This window comes from Mizuhopecten yessoensis, unplaced genomic scaffold, assembly GCF_002113885.1.
Source record: "Mizuhopecten yessoensis strain PY_sf001 unplaced genomic scaffold, ASM211388v2 scaffold11033, whole genome shotgun sequence".
Taxonomy (NCBI): Eukaryota; Metazoa; Mollusca; class Bivalvia; order Pectinida; family Pectinidae; genus Mizuhopecten; species Mizuhopecten yessoensis.
In genome coordinates, this window is record NW_018408845.1 from 896430 (window position 1) to 911508 (window position 15079).

The 15079-nt window shown below is 35.0% G+C and overlaps 1 protein-coding gene across 1 annotated transcript; it reads right to left on the reverse strand.

Moving 5' to 3' along the window:
• Positions 1 to 11616: 11616 nt before the first annotated feature.
• On the reverse strand, positions 11617 to 13308 carry LOC110464801 (glucose-fructose oxidoreductase domain-containing protein 1-like). Its single transcript, XM_021520233.1, has one exon. The coding sequence runs from the start codon at positions 13146 to 13148 to the stop codon at positions 11961 to 11963; it is 1188 nt and encodes a 395-aa protein (XP_021375908.1). The 5' UTR covers positions 13149 to 13308; the 3' UTR covers positions 11617 to 11960.
• Positions 13309 to 15079: the final 1771 nt, after the last annotated feature.

The following is a 15079-nucleotide window of genomic DNA, read 5'->3' on the forward strand; positions in this document are numbered from 1 at the left end:
TTAATACACAAGTTACTTTTGATATATATAACTTAAATTAAAATAGTAATTGCCCCAAACTTCACATGCACTACTGCACCTATTCCACCGAACGGGTATCATCAATGCTCAGTCTTAAACGTAACCACACAATTCAATGTATCGTTCATTTCTTATTACATAACTAACTAAAAGATCACAAAAAGTAACACGAGAATACCAAAGGGTCAATGTAACCATAATTAGAGCTCAAAATCGATAGAACAGGAACAAAATAGGAACAAAGAAAAACGTAACATGGAGAGCCTTGAAAAAGTACAAGGAGAATAAGACCATACGTTCCAGAAGGGTAAGTGTCGTCTTCTTCATCAACAACATCCGCTATGTATATCTAGGTCAAATCTGAGTAATGTCACGTCCTCGCACCGATAATTCGGGTAGTGATTATATAATCGGAGGCATATTTCCCAATGAGATTGTGATGGCGACCATAAAACTTGTTCACTGTCTTCATCAACCTGCCTGCCCCTTTATTTTCTTTTTAATCGATTGTATGAACGTTCGGATTATCACAGCCGATTCTTTTTCGTTCACTGCACTCGTCAATGAAATGTTCGCGAAGAAATAATTATCCTAAGTGAGTATACCACAACAGAAGACAGTTAATTTATATAGGGAAGGGACCGATCGATTGACCCCTTCCCCTAAAAACCTGACTAAGGATACTACTACAGGAGACAATTTGTTACAGGGAAGGGACCGATCGATTCGTGCACACGTTCCTCAGCTCACGGCTGTCACCGCTTCTCCTTGCTCTGTGATATAGGTATTGTTCTCTCTCGTCGTTTGTTCTAAATGTTCGGATACCACGGTCGTTTTGGTTTCGCTCACTACGCTCGTAATGAAGTATATTTGTAGAGAATTATCCTCCGGTATTATAAGTTAACGTGTGAAAAATACTTCACAACACTTAAGTATATTTACACTTAGTGACACTGCATACTTTGATAGGCATTATATAAACTCCTTGGTACAAAGTTAGTAATATTTGTGTGATTAAATGACCATTCCTTATACCATGGTTTATACAGACTTTGCAGAACAAAATTAAAGCACCTTTTTAGGTCCAAGTTTCCGAAAAAGGGAGTTTTCTTTTACTGCGTATTGGTACTGCCATATATCTAGAAAAGGAAAAATGAATGAATAAGCATACTACTTATCATTAACAAAACTGAGGCACAGCCTTATAGAGAAGAGAATACATGATAACTGTCTCCAGTTTGTCATAGTTGCCTGGGTTTCATAGGCAAATAAACACATACTAATCATATCCTTGAGGTTCATTACAGAATAATATATATTGAATCTTCGAGGTTTTCGATTCTTTTTATTTCTTTACCTATAAAACGCAGGCAGCTGTGACATGCATATATATTCAATGCATTTTTCAAAGTCTAGTGAGGAACTTTTTGTACATTTCCAGTATACACCTTTTTCTTTTGCATTCTAAGTAATGACCCAAATTGCAGCACTTTTCGTGTCCTGTGTTAAAGGCGGTTATCTTTTGTTAAGATAGTTTGTTTTATTCGGTGACCACATTTTCATTGAGTTAATTGACAAGTATATTGATTATTTGATGAGTGACCTTACCCCGGTAGTCATTTTTAAAATTCTGATTTTAAAAATCAACATGCTGGTACGATAAATGAAAAGAAATTGTAATTCTTGAACCCCCCCAACCCCAACCCCAACCCAACCTCACCAATAACAATAAATTTGGATGGTAATATAAATCCTGATATGGTTTCACATTTGTGGAAACACTGTTTATTTAACATCTTTATAATTGTCCATGGATGCATTATCTTTAGGTTGTTTGGATCAGTATGTGGTCGTAGGAATTAGACAGATTGGTAAACATCAAGTTTGAAAAATCAGCATTTCAAACGTTTTCGTTCGTTGTTGTTGTTTTGAGCTGCTGCACTTACTGTTAATATTTATACACCACGTTTAAGCGTGTTTGACTTAAGATTGTTCTTGAATCATTTTAACAAAAGGCAACATCTCCATCTTGACAATAATCAATTCCGTCTTTGCGTATTGCAGAGTTATCTTCTCTTGGGAGCAGGTGTTGATTGTTACGTCATTGGTTTGTGTGAGAAAATTACGTCGTTTTCTCAAAAATTGATGACGTTACTCTCACAAACAAGTGACGTGACAATCAATACCTGCTCCCAAGAGAAGATAACTCTGCAATACGCAAAGACTCAATTTCAGCCACGTAGATAAACGCAGGTCAACATTTAGTCAGTGCAACAGCTTTGGATGTTTTTGCAAATCTGCATTTACAGAAGTTGGTCTTTAAATACTTTTCCATACTCATTGTTACAAAACAATTAAATATTGCACTTCAAACTTGGCCAATTATTTCATTGTCATTATATATTGGGAATGAAACAAATCCGGTGAAAACGAAAAGTATACTAGGTCATCTAGATATCAATAGTCAAAGTGTATACCCCGACAATCAATAACCACTCTGAACATTATATTTGGTTGAAATCAGTTCGTAGTTTAATCCTAAAACATTACGACTACGCTTACCGTTTAACCTGTTTTTAACCTCGGGTGTTTTGTGGGGATTCGTGATTTGCTCTGTTTTCGTATTGGCTTTAATTCGAGTCTGCGGGTTGTCGTTGTGTTTTCACATTGTGGTATATTATATTCTAAATAATTCTCTCATGAAGTACATACACTGGGCCTATATGCCCGTATCGCTCAACTGGATTTCAAAGCAATCACATCGCAAAATATTATCTTTAAATATAATTCTGCAAATGTTTCCCAGTTTTGGCCCTATTTCCCAGCAACATCATTCCTTTATATAGCATTCGATTCCTTGGATCCATGATGCAACCCTTTCTATATTCTGATCAAGATACAGGGGTTAATCCAAGAGTCAATCATTGAAGCATGATTGCATTTATCTCTTCATGACCTGAAATTGAATACGTGGTTATGGGATGGAGACCTCAAAAGTTAGTGCTGGTGGCCGGCAGGGACCCTTGTGTAATTTTATTAGCATCGCTGCATCCTTCAATTCATGTCCAGCAAGTGTTTATATGGTTATAGGGCGAAAATATTAACCATGTTAAATTTCAGGACTAAGTCACAAGGTAGAGCCGGACCCAAGAGCCAATCACGAGAGCATGATTGAGTCCTTCTCTTCATGCTCAGCAACTGTATGCATAGTTATCTTATAATGTAGGGATCTCGGCCGTTTCCGTGTTCTGATCCAGGGACTAAGTCTCCATGGGCAGGGATGACACCAAGAGCAAATATTTGTAGCTTGAGGACATTTATTCCTTCATAACCACAAACTGTATGTGTAGCCATAGGATGAAGACCTCATTTACTTTCAGTTTAAGACCTAAGAACTTAGTGCCCGATGGGCGGCATGACCCTTGAGTAATTGTAGTGTCATGAGTGTTCTCCTCATCTCCAGTGTGTGTTTTTATGGTAATAGGGTTGGGATCTTAACCATTTCAGTATGTTAAAACATTTGGACTAAGTCCTCACACAGAGCCAGAACCAGGGCGAATCCTGTTAGCATGACTGTGTCCTTCTCTTCTTGTCAACAAACTGCATACATGGTTATAGGATAGTGATATCAACTGTTTCAATGCCATGATCCAGGAACCAAGCTTCCAGGAGCTGGGCCAAATTCATTCTTGATGACAAACAAGTGTATGTGATTATAGGGTGAGAAAAACATTGATTTCCATGTTTTATTCTAGGAACTTAGTGCCCTTGGATGGGAACAGACCAACAGAAGGACCGATCCTTGTAGCATAGAATCTTTTGTCTCATAATGTCACATATGTGTACTCCGTTTCCAGAGCAGGGATATCGAGTGATTTCAAGTTATGACAAAAAAAAATCCCAATCTGTCAGACCTCTGAGTAAATTTTGGTAGCATGTAAGTATTTGTCTATTAGATATAGGATGGGAACCTCAACTGTTGATGAATTATGGTCAAATTTCTTCCATTGGGCCCCACCCTCTTCCGCAAATAGGGGCTGTACTTTCTTTTTATACAAATTCAAGTCCCTTTGGCCCAAAGATGGTCTAGATCAAAGTTGGTTAAGATCCCTCCATCGATTTGGAGAGTTAGTCCTATTTCCTCTATTCCACAACAGGTGGCTACACATCTTTTGTTTCAGAGAATGATTACAACCCTTTCATTCCCTTGGTCAAAGGATACTCTACACAAATTTGGATATAATCTCTCCAATCTGATTCATACAGAAAAAAACTTTACTGCTCATCTCTATAACTCTATTTCTGAATCCTGCTCCTATGCCCTAAGGTCAGCCACATCCTCGATATTCAGGGGTTACGCTCACTTTCGCTCTCTGCACCCCTGGAATATGTCATAGCAAATCGAAGGCTTAGTGTGCAGCATCTTGTGGACAAAACGAAAAGACTAGTTTGATCCTTTGATGTACATCAAAAGAATCTTGCGGTCGTGAAATTGTAAAATTTACTGGCGTCGCTCCTCTGTCATCTTCAAAGGACAAGTATCAGACTAGTGATTGGTCAGGTTGTTTTTACCGGACACCAATCAAATAGCTAGCCATGTGCCTTCAAATTTGCTATGACATATTCCAGGGGTGTAGGGATCGAAAGTGAGCGCAACTCCTGGAGTATCGAGGATGGGGAAGCCGTACCATCCATTGAAGTCCCTTTGGCCAAGGATTCTCTTGACAAAGTTTGGTTAAATTTCGCCATTTATTTAACTATTTTTCCTTATTTGGATAAAACTTTAAGTCTCCTTTGCCCGACAATGCACCTGACAAAATTTGGACAAAATCCACTGAGCTGTTCAGAAAGAGTAGTTTTTTTCAGGAAAAAGTTGACAAAAATGGATGGATAGATGCAGTGCCATAGCATAAGCTCACAGGTCCTTTGGAGAAAGTGAACTAAAAACAAACGAAATAGAAGAAGAAAACTATCATTGTTTTAGTCATTTTAATATTCAACATCAGTTTCTATATAGGTAAGTTCAACAATAGAAATAATACTGACAACAATGTGGTACAAAGACTAATGGCACGTAGTTTACTAACGAACAAATGGCAAAACATGGAATATTTGTAGAGCAAAAGTTTTGTCTTGGTCCTGTCTGAACCTTGGCCATGGTCAAACTTGACCTTGGTCCAAGCACACTTGTGGTTGTTTTCATCATTACATTTGGATTGGGGTGTATTAATGAAATAAGAATTACATGTTAAATTGTAAATACTATAAGGAAATCATGTTGTCAGATTTATAAAAAAATAATTCAACAGATAACAGAGACCCCAGATTGCGATGTTGGCGCCCACCTTTTTAAGATCTTCATTTGTTCTATGTAAGTTTGATCTATCTATATGATATCATGTCAACAGTAAATGTGATGGTATGGTTTTGGTGTAGGTAACATGGTGCATCTAAGATATCGACTTGTACATCTATTTGTCCAAGTCCACATTATCGCTCTTTATCACATCTGTGACAAATTTGAAGATTTTTTAGGAGACATTAAACATATCAAAATCAATATCATAAACCTCAATAATGCTGTGTCAGAAAGCCAACAACATTTAAAGAATTAAACACCGATATCTACTTTCAATTTAACATTGTGCTATATCTATGCTTTGCAAATTATTTTAAACGTTTGCCCCCGATTCAAATGAAAACTGAACCACAACTGTCAAGTAAAAAAAACCACCACACATCCGCTAGCTTGTAATAAAGATATCATATTATATGCCTATGACAATGACCGTATTAGTTTCCAGAAAATCCCACAACCACAAAAAATATTTGCCAGCATAACACCACTTATTGTAATGGAACATATTCTATAAGATATCAATTAGAATTGACTAATTTGAAAGAGATATTGAAGAAGATAGCCTCGATAGGTATAATCAGAAACAGTCTACAGATTTTTTGAACTGCTGTACTTCATATTACTGTATTCTGTAATATGATAAGCATGCACATTTATCTAATCTCCAGATAACATACATTCTGAATCTGAAATTTGTTATTTTTAACATTTTGAGTACAAATATCATGATATACATATCACCTGTTAACTTTGGCTCATGCTTAAATATTTTCACATTCACCGAACATTGTTCATGTCAAATTTCAAGCAAAAAAGAAAGACAGAGAAAAATCTGAATTAGACAATTTACCTAAATGTGATATGACTTATCCAGTGGGATATTACTAATGTTTCTAATGTTACTTCTGAATTACGCCATTTAAATGTGTTAGACTATCCATCGGGATATATCAATATTTCTAATTTCTTATATAATGAATTACTTCTTAACACATCTATACTTTATTGCACTATAAACATTTGTAAATAAAAGATGACTGTAATTTGAGGAAGAAATGCTACATTACGATAATGGAATCAGATTCTTTCTGCATATGTGTAGTTTTAATATATATGTTATCACGACAAATTTATCATTTTTTTAATCAAGGCTGAAATTATAAAAATTGCTTCCTTAAAAGTTTTCAATTATCAATATCTCAAACTTTCCAACCTGTACCATTACAGTTATAGTAGTTGATAAATCAAAATTTTACTGCTGACACAGATAGCTCTAAACAAACCAGTCAATTGCATGTTGACTTACAATGTACTTTCATACATCACAACACAAAGCTAACTACATGTCAAGTAATACATTTGGTTATTATCATTGAGCTTAGATTCCATGCTAATAAGTACAACTGCCAGGAATATAAGTTACGTAGTGTATATACATGCAATCATTTACAGCCACAACAAGGCAATATTTTAAACAGACATACAAACAAAATAACAAACACTCAAAGAAGAAATAACAGTTGCTTTTTAGGAATGTAGCTGCGGGTGGAGTAAATACACAGTACTCTATACAGCGTCAAAGTTTGTGCAGAATATATGGGAATCAATTTAAATAGTTAACAACCCTCTTTATATAACACGAAAGATGCATGGTCCATAAATTAAGTCTAATAGATTTTATCAAGGTTGGAAAAGAAAACATTGACCTCAAACAATAATCAATAGTGTTAAGCAATAGCTAGAGTTATGTCCCCTGTTTTGACCAACCTAAATTACTTGATATTAATTATCACACATGACAGCAATTGAATACTCATTGTTCTAAATAACTACACATAGTCAATGTGTACATGTATGGTTTTCCCTCTATAGTAAAGACCAGTAAATTAAACGAGAAGAGTAACACATATGTACACAAAGTGTTCTAGTACAACATATAATAACAGCTACATAATAGGACATCAAAATAATCATAACAAATAACATTTCAGATCCATTTGTAGAGAAATATCTTAAACACTCAATGTGTCAAATATAGTCCATGACAATCATATTCTAGTACATTTTAGTTGTAAACGTGGAAAATTTATAAAGAATCTCATTTTTTTGGTGTAATTAAACCTGATGAAGTGAAACAAAATAATATCAGTCATTCTTTAAAGTTGGATGCAAATAAAATCAAAGTGAAAAAACAAAAATATGATTATACATGTAATGATATATATTATAGATTAAAGTAGCAGTAATATTGTATCTAGTCATGGATGTAATTTCTTCCAATGTTTGCAGAATTCTATAGATGTAAAGAACACAACGGTATGTTTTAAATGTCTAATTATTCATGCAGTGAACGAAAATTTACTCGGCTAATGAGCTTTATAGTATGCTCCGAGATGTCTGTGAAACACAGTTTAGGCATCTCAGAGTATACTTTATATAAAATGTACCATAAAAACAGAATATTTTTGTACTGTAAAAAATACTGTTTCCAATTAATTATGTAAATCAAAATAAATCTGATACCATCCAACCATATACTTTTTTTAAGTATGAATATTTGAAGATCACTATAATCAATATCAAAAGATGTAATATTATGACAATAATACGAAGTTTTCGAAAATTCATAAGTTGCTGTTCTTTCAAAATAAAATAATAATAATGTAACCCTGGTAAATACTAGCCGCAATATATCGCTCGGCTATAGAGAACTTCTCTTTAGCTCGATCGGTTGAGCGTAAGACTAGTAAGCCAGAGGTCCCGGGTTCGATCCCATGCGGAGGTAGTGATTCATATTTAATTAATCATGCGCTCTGTTACATTGGCGCCCACGTAGGGACCCGGGAAAAATACTCGGCCTTGCTCCACAAGCATCGCTGTTACCCCTGGAAAAACTCGAGGACGAGTTCTTTCCTGGAAGGGGGAGTATGTAACCCTGGTAAATACTAGCCGCAATATATCGCTCGGCTATAGAGAACTTCTCTTTAGCTCGATCGGTTGAGCGTAAGACTAGTAAGCCAGAGGTCCCGGGTTCGATCCCATGCGGAGGTAGTGATTCATATTTAATTAATCATGCGCTCTGTTACAATAAGGCAACAAATCTTAGAAAGAATTAATTCATCTTACATTAGTGATATTGGTTTGTTGGTCAACCATTCCTGTGGTAGGACATTACAGAAAGATAATCAAATTAATCAAGAGTATGTGTGTTAAAGATACAGTACCCCTTTAGTGTCTATATAAAACCTTGTTAATCTGGACATGTAGTGAAACTTCAGCTTTCCAGAAAACTGGACATGTGTTACAGCAGACAAGACAGGTCATGATCAGAGTAAAGACATTTGTGGCAAGTAGCAAGCATTAAGGTAATAGAAACCCTTACCCCTCATTAGTGTGACATTTCTGCAAGGTTATCTCCCCTTTCCTTTGTAAATAATATTACTTTTCAATGCAATGAAAACACTCAGAAAGCAGTTAATCATACCTTGCTAAGTTCCACTGCATATAGTGAGAGAGTGAATTGTGAAGGGCAGGCTATATTTACTTGAACAAACTAGTTATGTCATGGAGCATCAGAGTAAGCACACTACTATACATAGCTACTAGCTACAGAAAGAACGGTCTAGGAATGGTGATATAGTCAGACAATACCAAACACACAAACATATGCAGCACATCAACTGTCTAAATCAGCTGTTGAACAAACATTAACTTGTCGTCATGAATTCACAAAAATAAACAACAATCATGATCAGTAACAATTTGTTCTATATGTAACTAATCATTATACATGTATATTAAACATACTACACATAGACTATAGTCATACGCATTTACTATAGTCAAACATACAGACTATAGTACTTGGTAATACACATAAAACCAGTCACACACATAAACTATTAGTCAAACACATAGACTATAGTCACATACATAGACTATATAATCATACACATTTACTATAGTCACACATACAGACTATAGTAATACACATAAAACCATAGTCGCAGCCAAATACTATTAGTCAAACACAAAGACTATAGTCACATACATAGACTATAGTCACACACATGTACATGGACTTTTAGACATAAAGTACACATAAACTGTAGTCATACATATAGACTATTAGTAACGAACTATGAGTCATACACATAGACTATATGCTATACATACAGACTATTAGTCATACATATGGACTATTAGCCATACATACAGACTATCAGTCATACATACAGACTATCAGTCATACATATGGACAATTAGCCATACATACAGACTATCAGTCATACATATAAACTATTAGCCATACATACAGACTATCAGTCATACATATGGACTATTAGCCATACATACAGACTATCAATCATACATATAAACTATTAGCCATACATACAGACTATCAGTCATACATATGGACTATATGCCATACATACAGACTATCAGTTGTACATATGGACTATTAGCCATACATACAGACTAACAGTCATACATATGGGCTATTAGCCATACATACAGACTATCAGTCATACACAAAGACTGACTTTTAGTCATACACAGATTATCAGCCAGACACTGTACACATCCTACACAGATTATTTTTCAGACACATAGGCTGTTAAGTCTTATAGTCAAGCATTAATAACATACCTTGCTTTCTGTTTGCCATTTATGTAACAATAGTTCATCAAACTTCTTATTCATAAGATAAGAATTTATGAAAAATTAACAAATAGATGTTCCGTAATTATATAATTGCCTTATACATGTACTGGAAGTTGTTGTCAATACTCATGGCAAACCCCCCCCCAAAAAACATGGATTTATAGATATAGTTATATGTAACAGATCTCCAAAACATACATGTATTAATTTATACAAGTTTGCCTCTTTATACAAGAAATAAGAGAAAAAATAATGTAACATGTTTTCTTAAATGACAAAATCAACAGTCTAGTGTATGTATTATCTATTGTAATCACCCATTACCAATATCATTGTTTTGGTGATTTTTTTGTTAATTTTCTGTGGCTAATGATTGACTTTTGCAAAAAAAGGTTGAACAGCTATAAAAATATCTTGATAAAATTTTGTGTTGAAAAACATTTGTGAAATTCAATTGAAGAGATAAAAAAGTGGTTTATATTAACTTGTATTAGTATTATTGTTATATAACATTTAAGAGATAAAGTGGAGTTACTACAAGTATAACTTTGCAATTGTAATATCTTTTTCAAACACCATTGTGCAACTTAACCAGTGAGAAAAATGTTCCTATTGAGGAAAAATATTGATGAATAAATACATGGCTATAATTATTTGTGTTTTCATAGAATGAAGACAAAATTCTGGCGATATCAGTGAAGATTCAATAACTGATCCTAAACAGTAACATCCAAATGTGTCCTAACCGTCAACACTAAATCTCCCAGATTCTGATGTTATAAAACAATTAACAAAACATTATTCAGAGAGGAGATAATCAATCTTTTACCAACCAAATCAGTACATCTTTTTAATGATTACTTAACCCTTTCATCCCTATGTCACTTTAGTAGACTCTACCATGCATTGATCTGGAGGAGTCAATTATGGTCTTCAGTGGTGAAAGGGTTAAAACAAATCATTTATATATAGTTAGTCAGAAGAAATCAAGTGATTAGGTAGCAGAGTACAGTAGAAATGGTTTGACCCTAAAAATAAAGGACATGTCTCGGATAAACATGGATAGCGGATTCAACCTGCACAACACACCTACATATATATATATATGTATTTCTAAACTACGTTTTGAATACAGTTTTTTTAGAAGAATGATTTTTTTTTCGAAAAGTGATTTTGTTACCACATCAAAAAATGCAAAAAAATGCAAAAAAACATGATTTTTAACCCAAAATTTGACCCACGCAAGTAGTAATTGTCTTCTTAAAACCTGCCTTAATTAAATATCACCTACTCGGTCACAGAAATACTCATGTTTTAGCATAGGTTGCAAACTGGATTTTTCACAATATTTACACATGTGCTCAGTACAAAAATAGACTACATGAAAAGCTAGCTTTTGTTGTGTAGACACAGATTCGTAATTGGCCAAAAATGTAGTCTCAAGCCAAATTAAAATATTTTTTTAAAAATGTGAAGCCCATGTAGTCCAATTCATCATGTATATGCCAATTTTAGAGCTGATTTTTTTAACTTTTGATACATGTAATATTACAGAGGTTATTCATTGTACAAAAATATCACCCATGGCCACCGTACACTGCTACCTTAGGAACCACCGTACGCTACTGTACACTGCTACCTTAGGAAGGCTAAGACATATTATGGACATTATTCTTTTTTATCTTTTCATCTTACTACAGGGCTTGTTCTTATCAATCAATATTAAATTTTCTTTATTATAATGTGTCATTTCAATTTTCTTCCCATACGACTCAAGAATCCACTCTTCCTAATCCCTGTTAAATAAATATATCACAAAATATTTCTTTTTACATTTATTTATCAATGCATTATCAATTTTTCCTTGAAAACACATTAGTGCTGTGAGTTAATTAACTGCATCTTTGCTGAAAGCTTAGTGCAATGAGTATGTGCTGCTGCGGATTGACGAGGACAGAAACGGATTAGGATCAGGCTCTTCTTTCATCATGGTAACCTTTATCCATTCTTTGGTTTTATTTGATTTTCTTATGGCGTCCACAACAGTCTGAACATACAGTGAGTCTTCAAAATTTGCTGCCTGCAATACTGGATCTTGACAGTAACTCTGTCGTTCTTCTTCTTTCTCAAAAGCATCTTTTACTGCTTCGATCATCCTAATGATTCCCTTTAAATATGGTGTGGCAATCTCTGCTCTAGTTTTATCTGAAACTCCATGTCTCTCCTCCTCTTTGAAGTTGATGGGATCAAAGTGTATAAGTCTCTCTTTCTTTTCCGAATGCTTCTGACCATACAAGTCTGCACCCTTGGCAATCAGACGACCTTTCGTTCCTACCATGAGTATTTCCTGTAGGAACACACCAGGTATATGACTGTTGATGGTAACAGTAGCACAGGATCCTTTGTCAAGTTCCATTTGAAAGGAACAGAAATCATCACTAGTTATTTCTCTGATACCTTTGATTTTTTCGGTTTGTTTTGTATAGGTTTTCAACATTCCATGAACTTGTGTAGCTTTTTGACCAGTCAGATATGAAATGACATCAATTATATTATTTCCTATTGTATTAAGAACCCCGCCTCCCATCATTTCATCACACATCCAATCAAACTTTTCTTTTGGACTAGCTTCAAAATGTATGTTGACTTCGCAAATGGTCATGTCTCCAATGAAACTGTCTTCCATAAGTTGTTTCATCTTGCAAATTGTTGGCAAGAAGCGCAATCCGAAAACAATGAATGACATTAATCGCGGGTAATATCTTGAGGCGTTAACCATCCGTAAAGCATCTACCTGGCATGGTCCTGCCGGTGCCCCACATAGTACGTGCTTACCTATCCCCAGGGCTTTTACGGCAATAGGTGATTGGAGGTGAGGGGGGCAGCTTATAACAACAACATCCACGTCTCTATTGAGCAGGACTTCATCCACCCTATTTGTACTGAATGGTATGTTCAATTCTTTGGCTAGCTCGTCTGCTTCCTCCTTCGTTCGACCCCACAATGCGGCAACGTGAAACCCACATGATTTCAAAAGTGGAACATAGGATCGTATTGATGTTGTGGTACCGAGCACGCCAATACCAGGAAGCATTTTCCGCATTCTGCCTCATTTACTAAGACAGTTCAACCATCAGTTCGAAACATCAATTGCCCACCTTATGTGCATTGAAGAAATGAAATGTCTTATGCATGCATTTGTAGGGCTTTTTGTCTTATTCTCTGCGTCAAGGATTTTCTTTCTGAACCCCTTCTTGACAGGCATTCAATGTCAATGGAACGCTTTCAATAGACCACTCCTAAAACAAACATTTCAGAGATGCTATACACGTTTTTTTTATGTCGTAAACAAAACAATTTTGTATGCATGAATGATTATTTCAAACAAACAAGATGATACGACGAATTATCAGAGTTTATATATCATCCCTGTTCTGGTTTGTTAACTTTAAATAATCATAGCATATTTCCTCTAATTTTACGACAATTACATTTTTTATACTTTTCATTTCCGGGTTCACTGTTGTTGCATTGCTGAAAGTCAAGTTTTAAAAAAGTTGCCGACATCTGAGGTATGAATTATTCAACTTATACAACTGTTTGGCATAATGTCTTGCGATATGGTCCAATGGTTTTCTTGTTGTTGTAAGCTATTTTTGTAAACTCAACCAGACTTTGGACATTTTGACATATATCGTCTACTGTAGTCACCAGTTTCCGCGCGTTATGTATTTCCGCGCAGCCATTTTATCAAGCTATATCTAGTAACTACGTGACCTGCTGGACACAACACAAGGATATTTTAGACGTTTTGCCATCGTCTGTAAACTGACTCAAAAAATAACGGAAGTTCGTCCGGAAAACATCAGAAATAATCACCGATTAAAAAACACGCATAAATATGCAGTTTTGCTTAATGCACTTTTTATCTTGCTCAAAATGAACCCATACCTGAAAAAACGATGATATATCATTCATGAACCGGTCTTTTTTGTAGTCTGACAAACGTACGAAAATGTCGTATGCAAATGAGGCCACATCTCCTCGCCGATTTTTGTCCACTTCCGAAGAGCCAAGGAGACATTCTTATGTCGATAAACAGTGTTTTCAATAAAACGTAAACCTTGTAATGCAATGAACTTCCAATTTTAACCAATTTTAAACAGAACAAAATGAGAAATAACATACCATCAACCAAAACCGATATAAAACTGCAGAAAAAAATAATAACAGATTCTATATTATAACTAAATAAATAAAATAAATAAATTTATAAAATTACATGAATTCGTTCAATTTGACATCTTGAAAAATCATTCAAAAATGTGAAATTTAAAAAAAGTTTTTTTGATAATTAATTTGACAATCAAAGATTTTTTTTTAATTCCAAGTGAAGCTTTTGTTCTTGCAGGCAGGGACGTATATACTGTCCCTGTTGCAGGTCACTGTAGAGATTATTTTTAGTGTATCAAGTTATCTTTCTTCGAACACTTAATCAAAGTAGACACAAGGAAACATATGACGGCTACTTCCGAAGGGAGAAATTTGTTAAAAATTGTTTGTTCTGATTTTTAGCCCACCATCATCTGATGGTGGGCTATTCAAATCACCCTGCGTCCGTGGTCCGTCGTCCGTCCGTTGTCCGTGGTCCGTCCGTAAACAATTCTTTGTTATCGGTATTTCTCAAGAAGTACCAGAGGTTTTTTTCTCAAATTTTATATGTAGGTTCCCCTTGGTCCTTAGCTGTGCATGGCAATTTTTGAGACTGATCGGATTAACAACATGGCCGACAGGCAGCCATCTTGGATTTTGATATTGAAAGTTTGTTATCGCTATTACTCAAGAAGTACCAGAGGGATCTTTCTCAAATTTTATATGTAGGTTCCCCTTGGTCCTTAGCTGTGCAGGGCAATTTTTGAGACTGATCGGATAAACAACATGGCCGACAGGCAGCCATCTTGGATTTTGATATTGAAAGTTTGTTATCGCTATTTCTCAAGAAGTACCAGAGGGATCTTTCTCAAATTTTATATG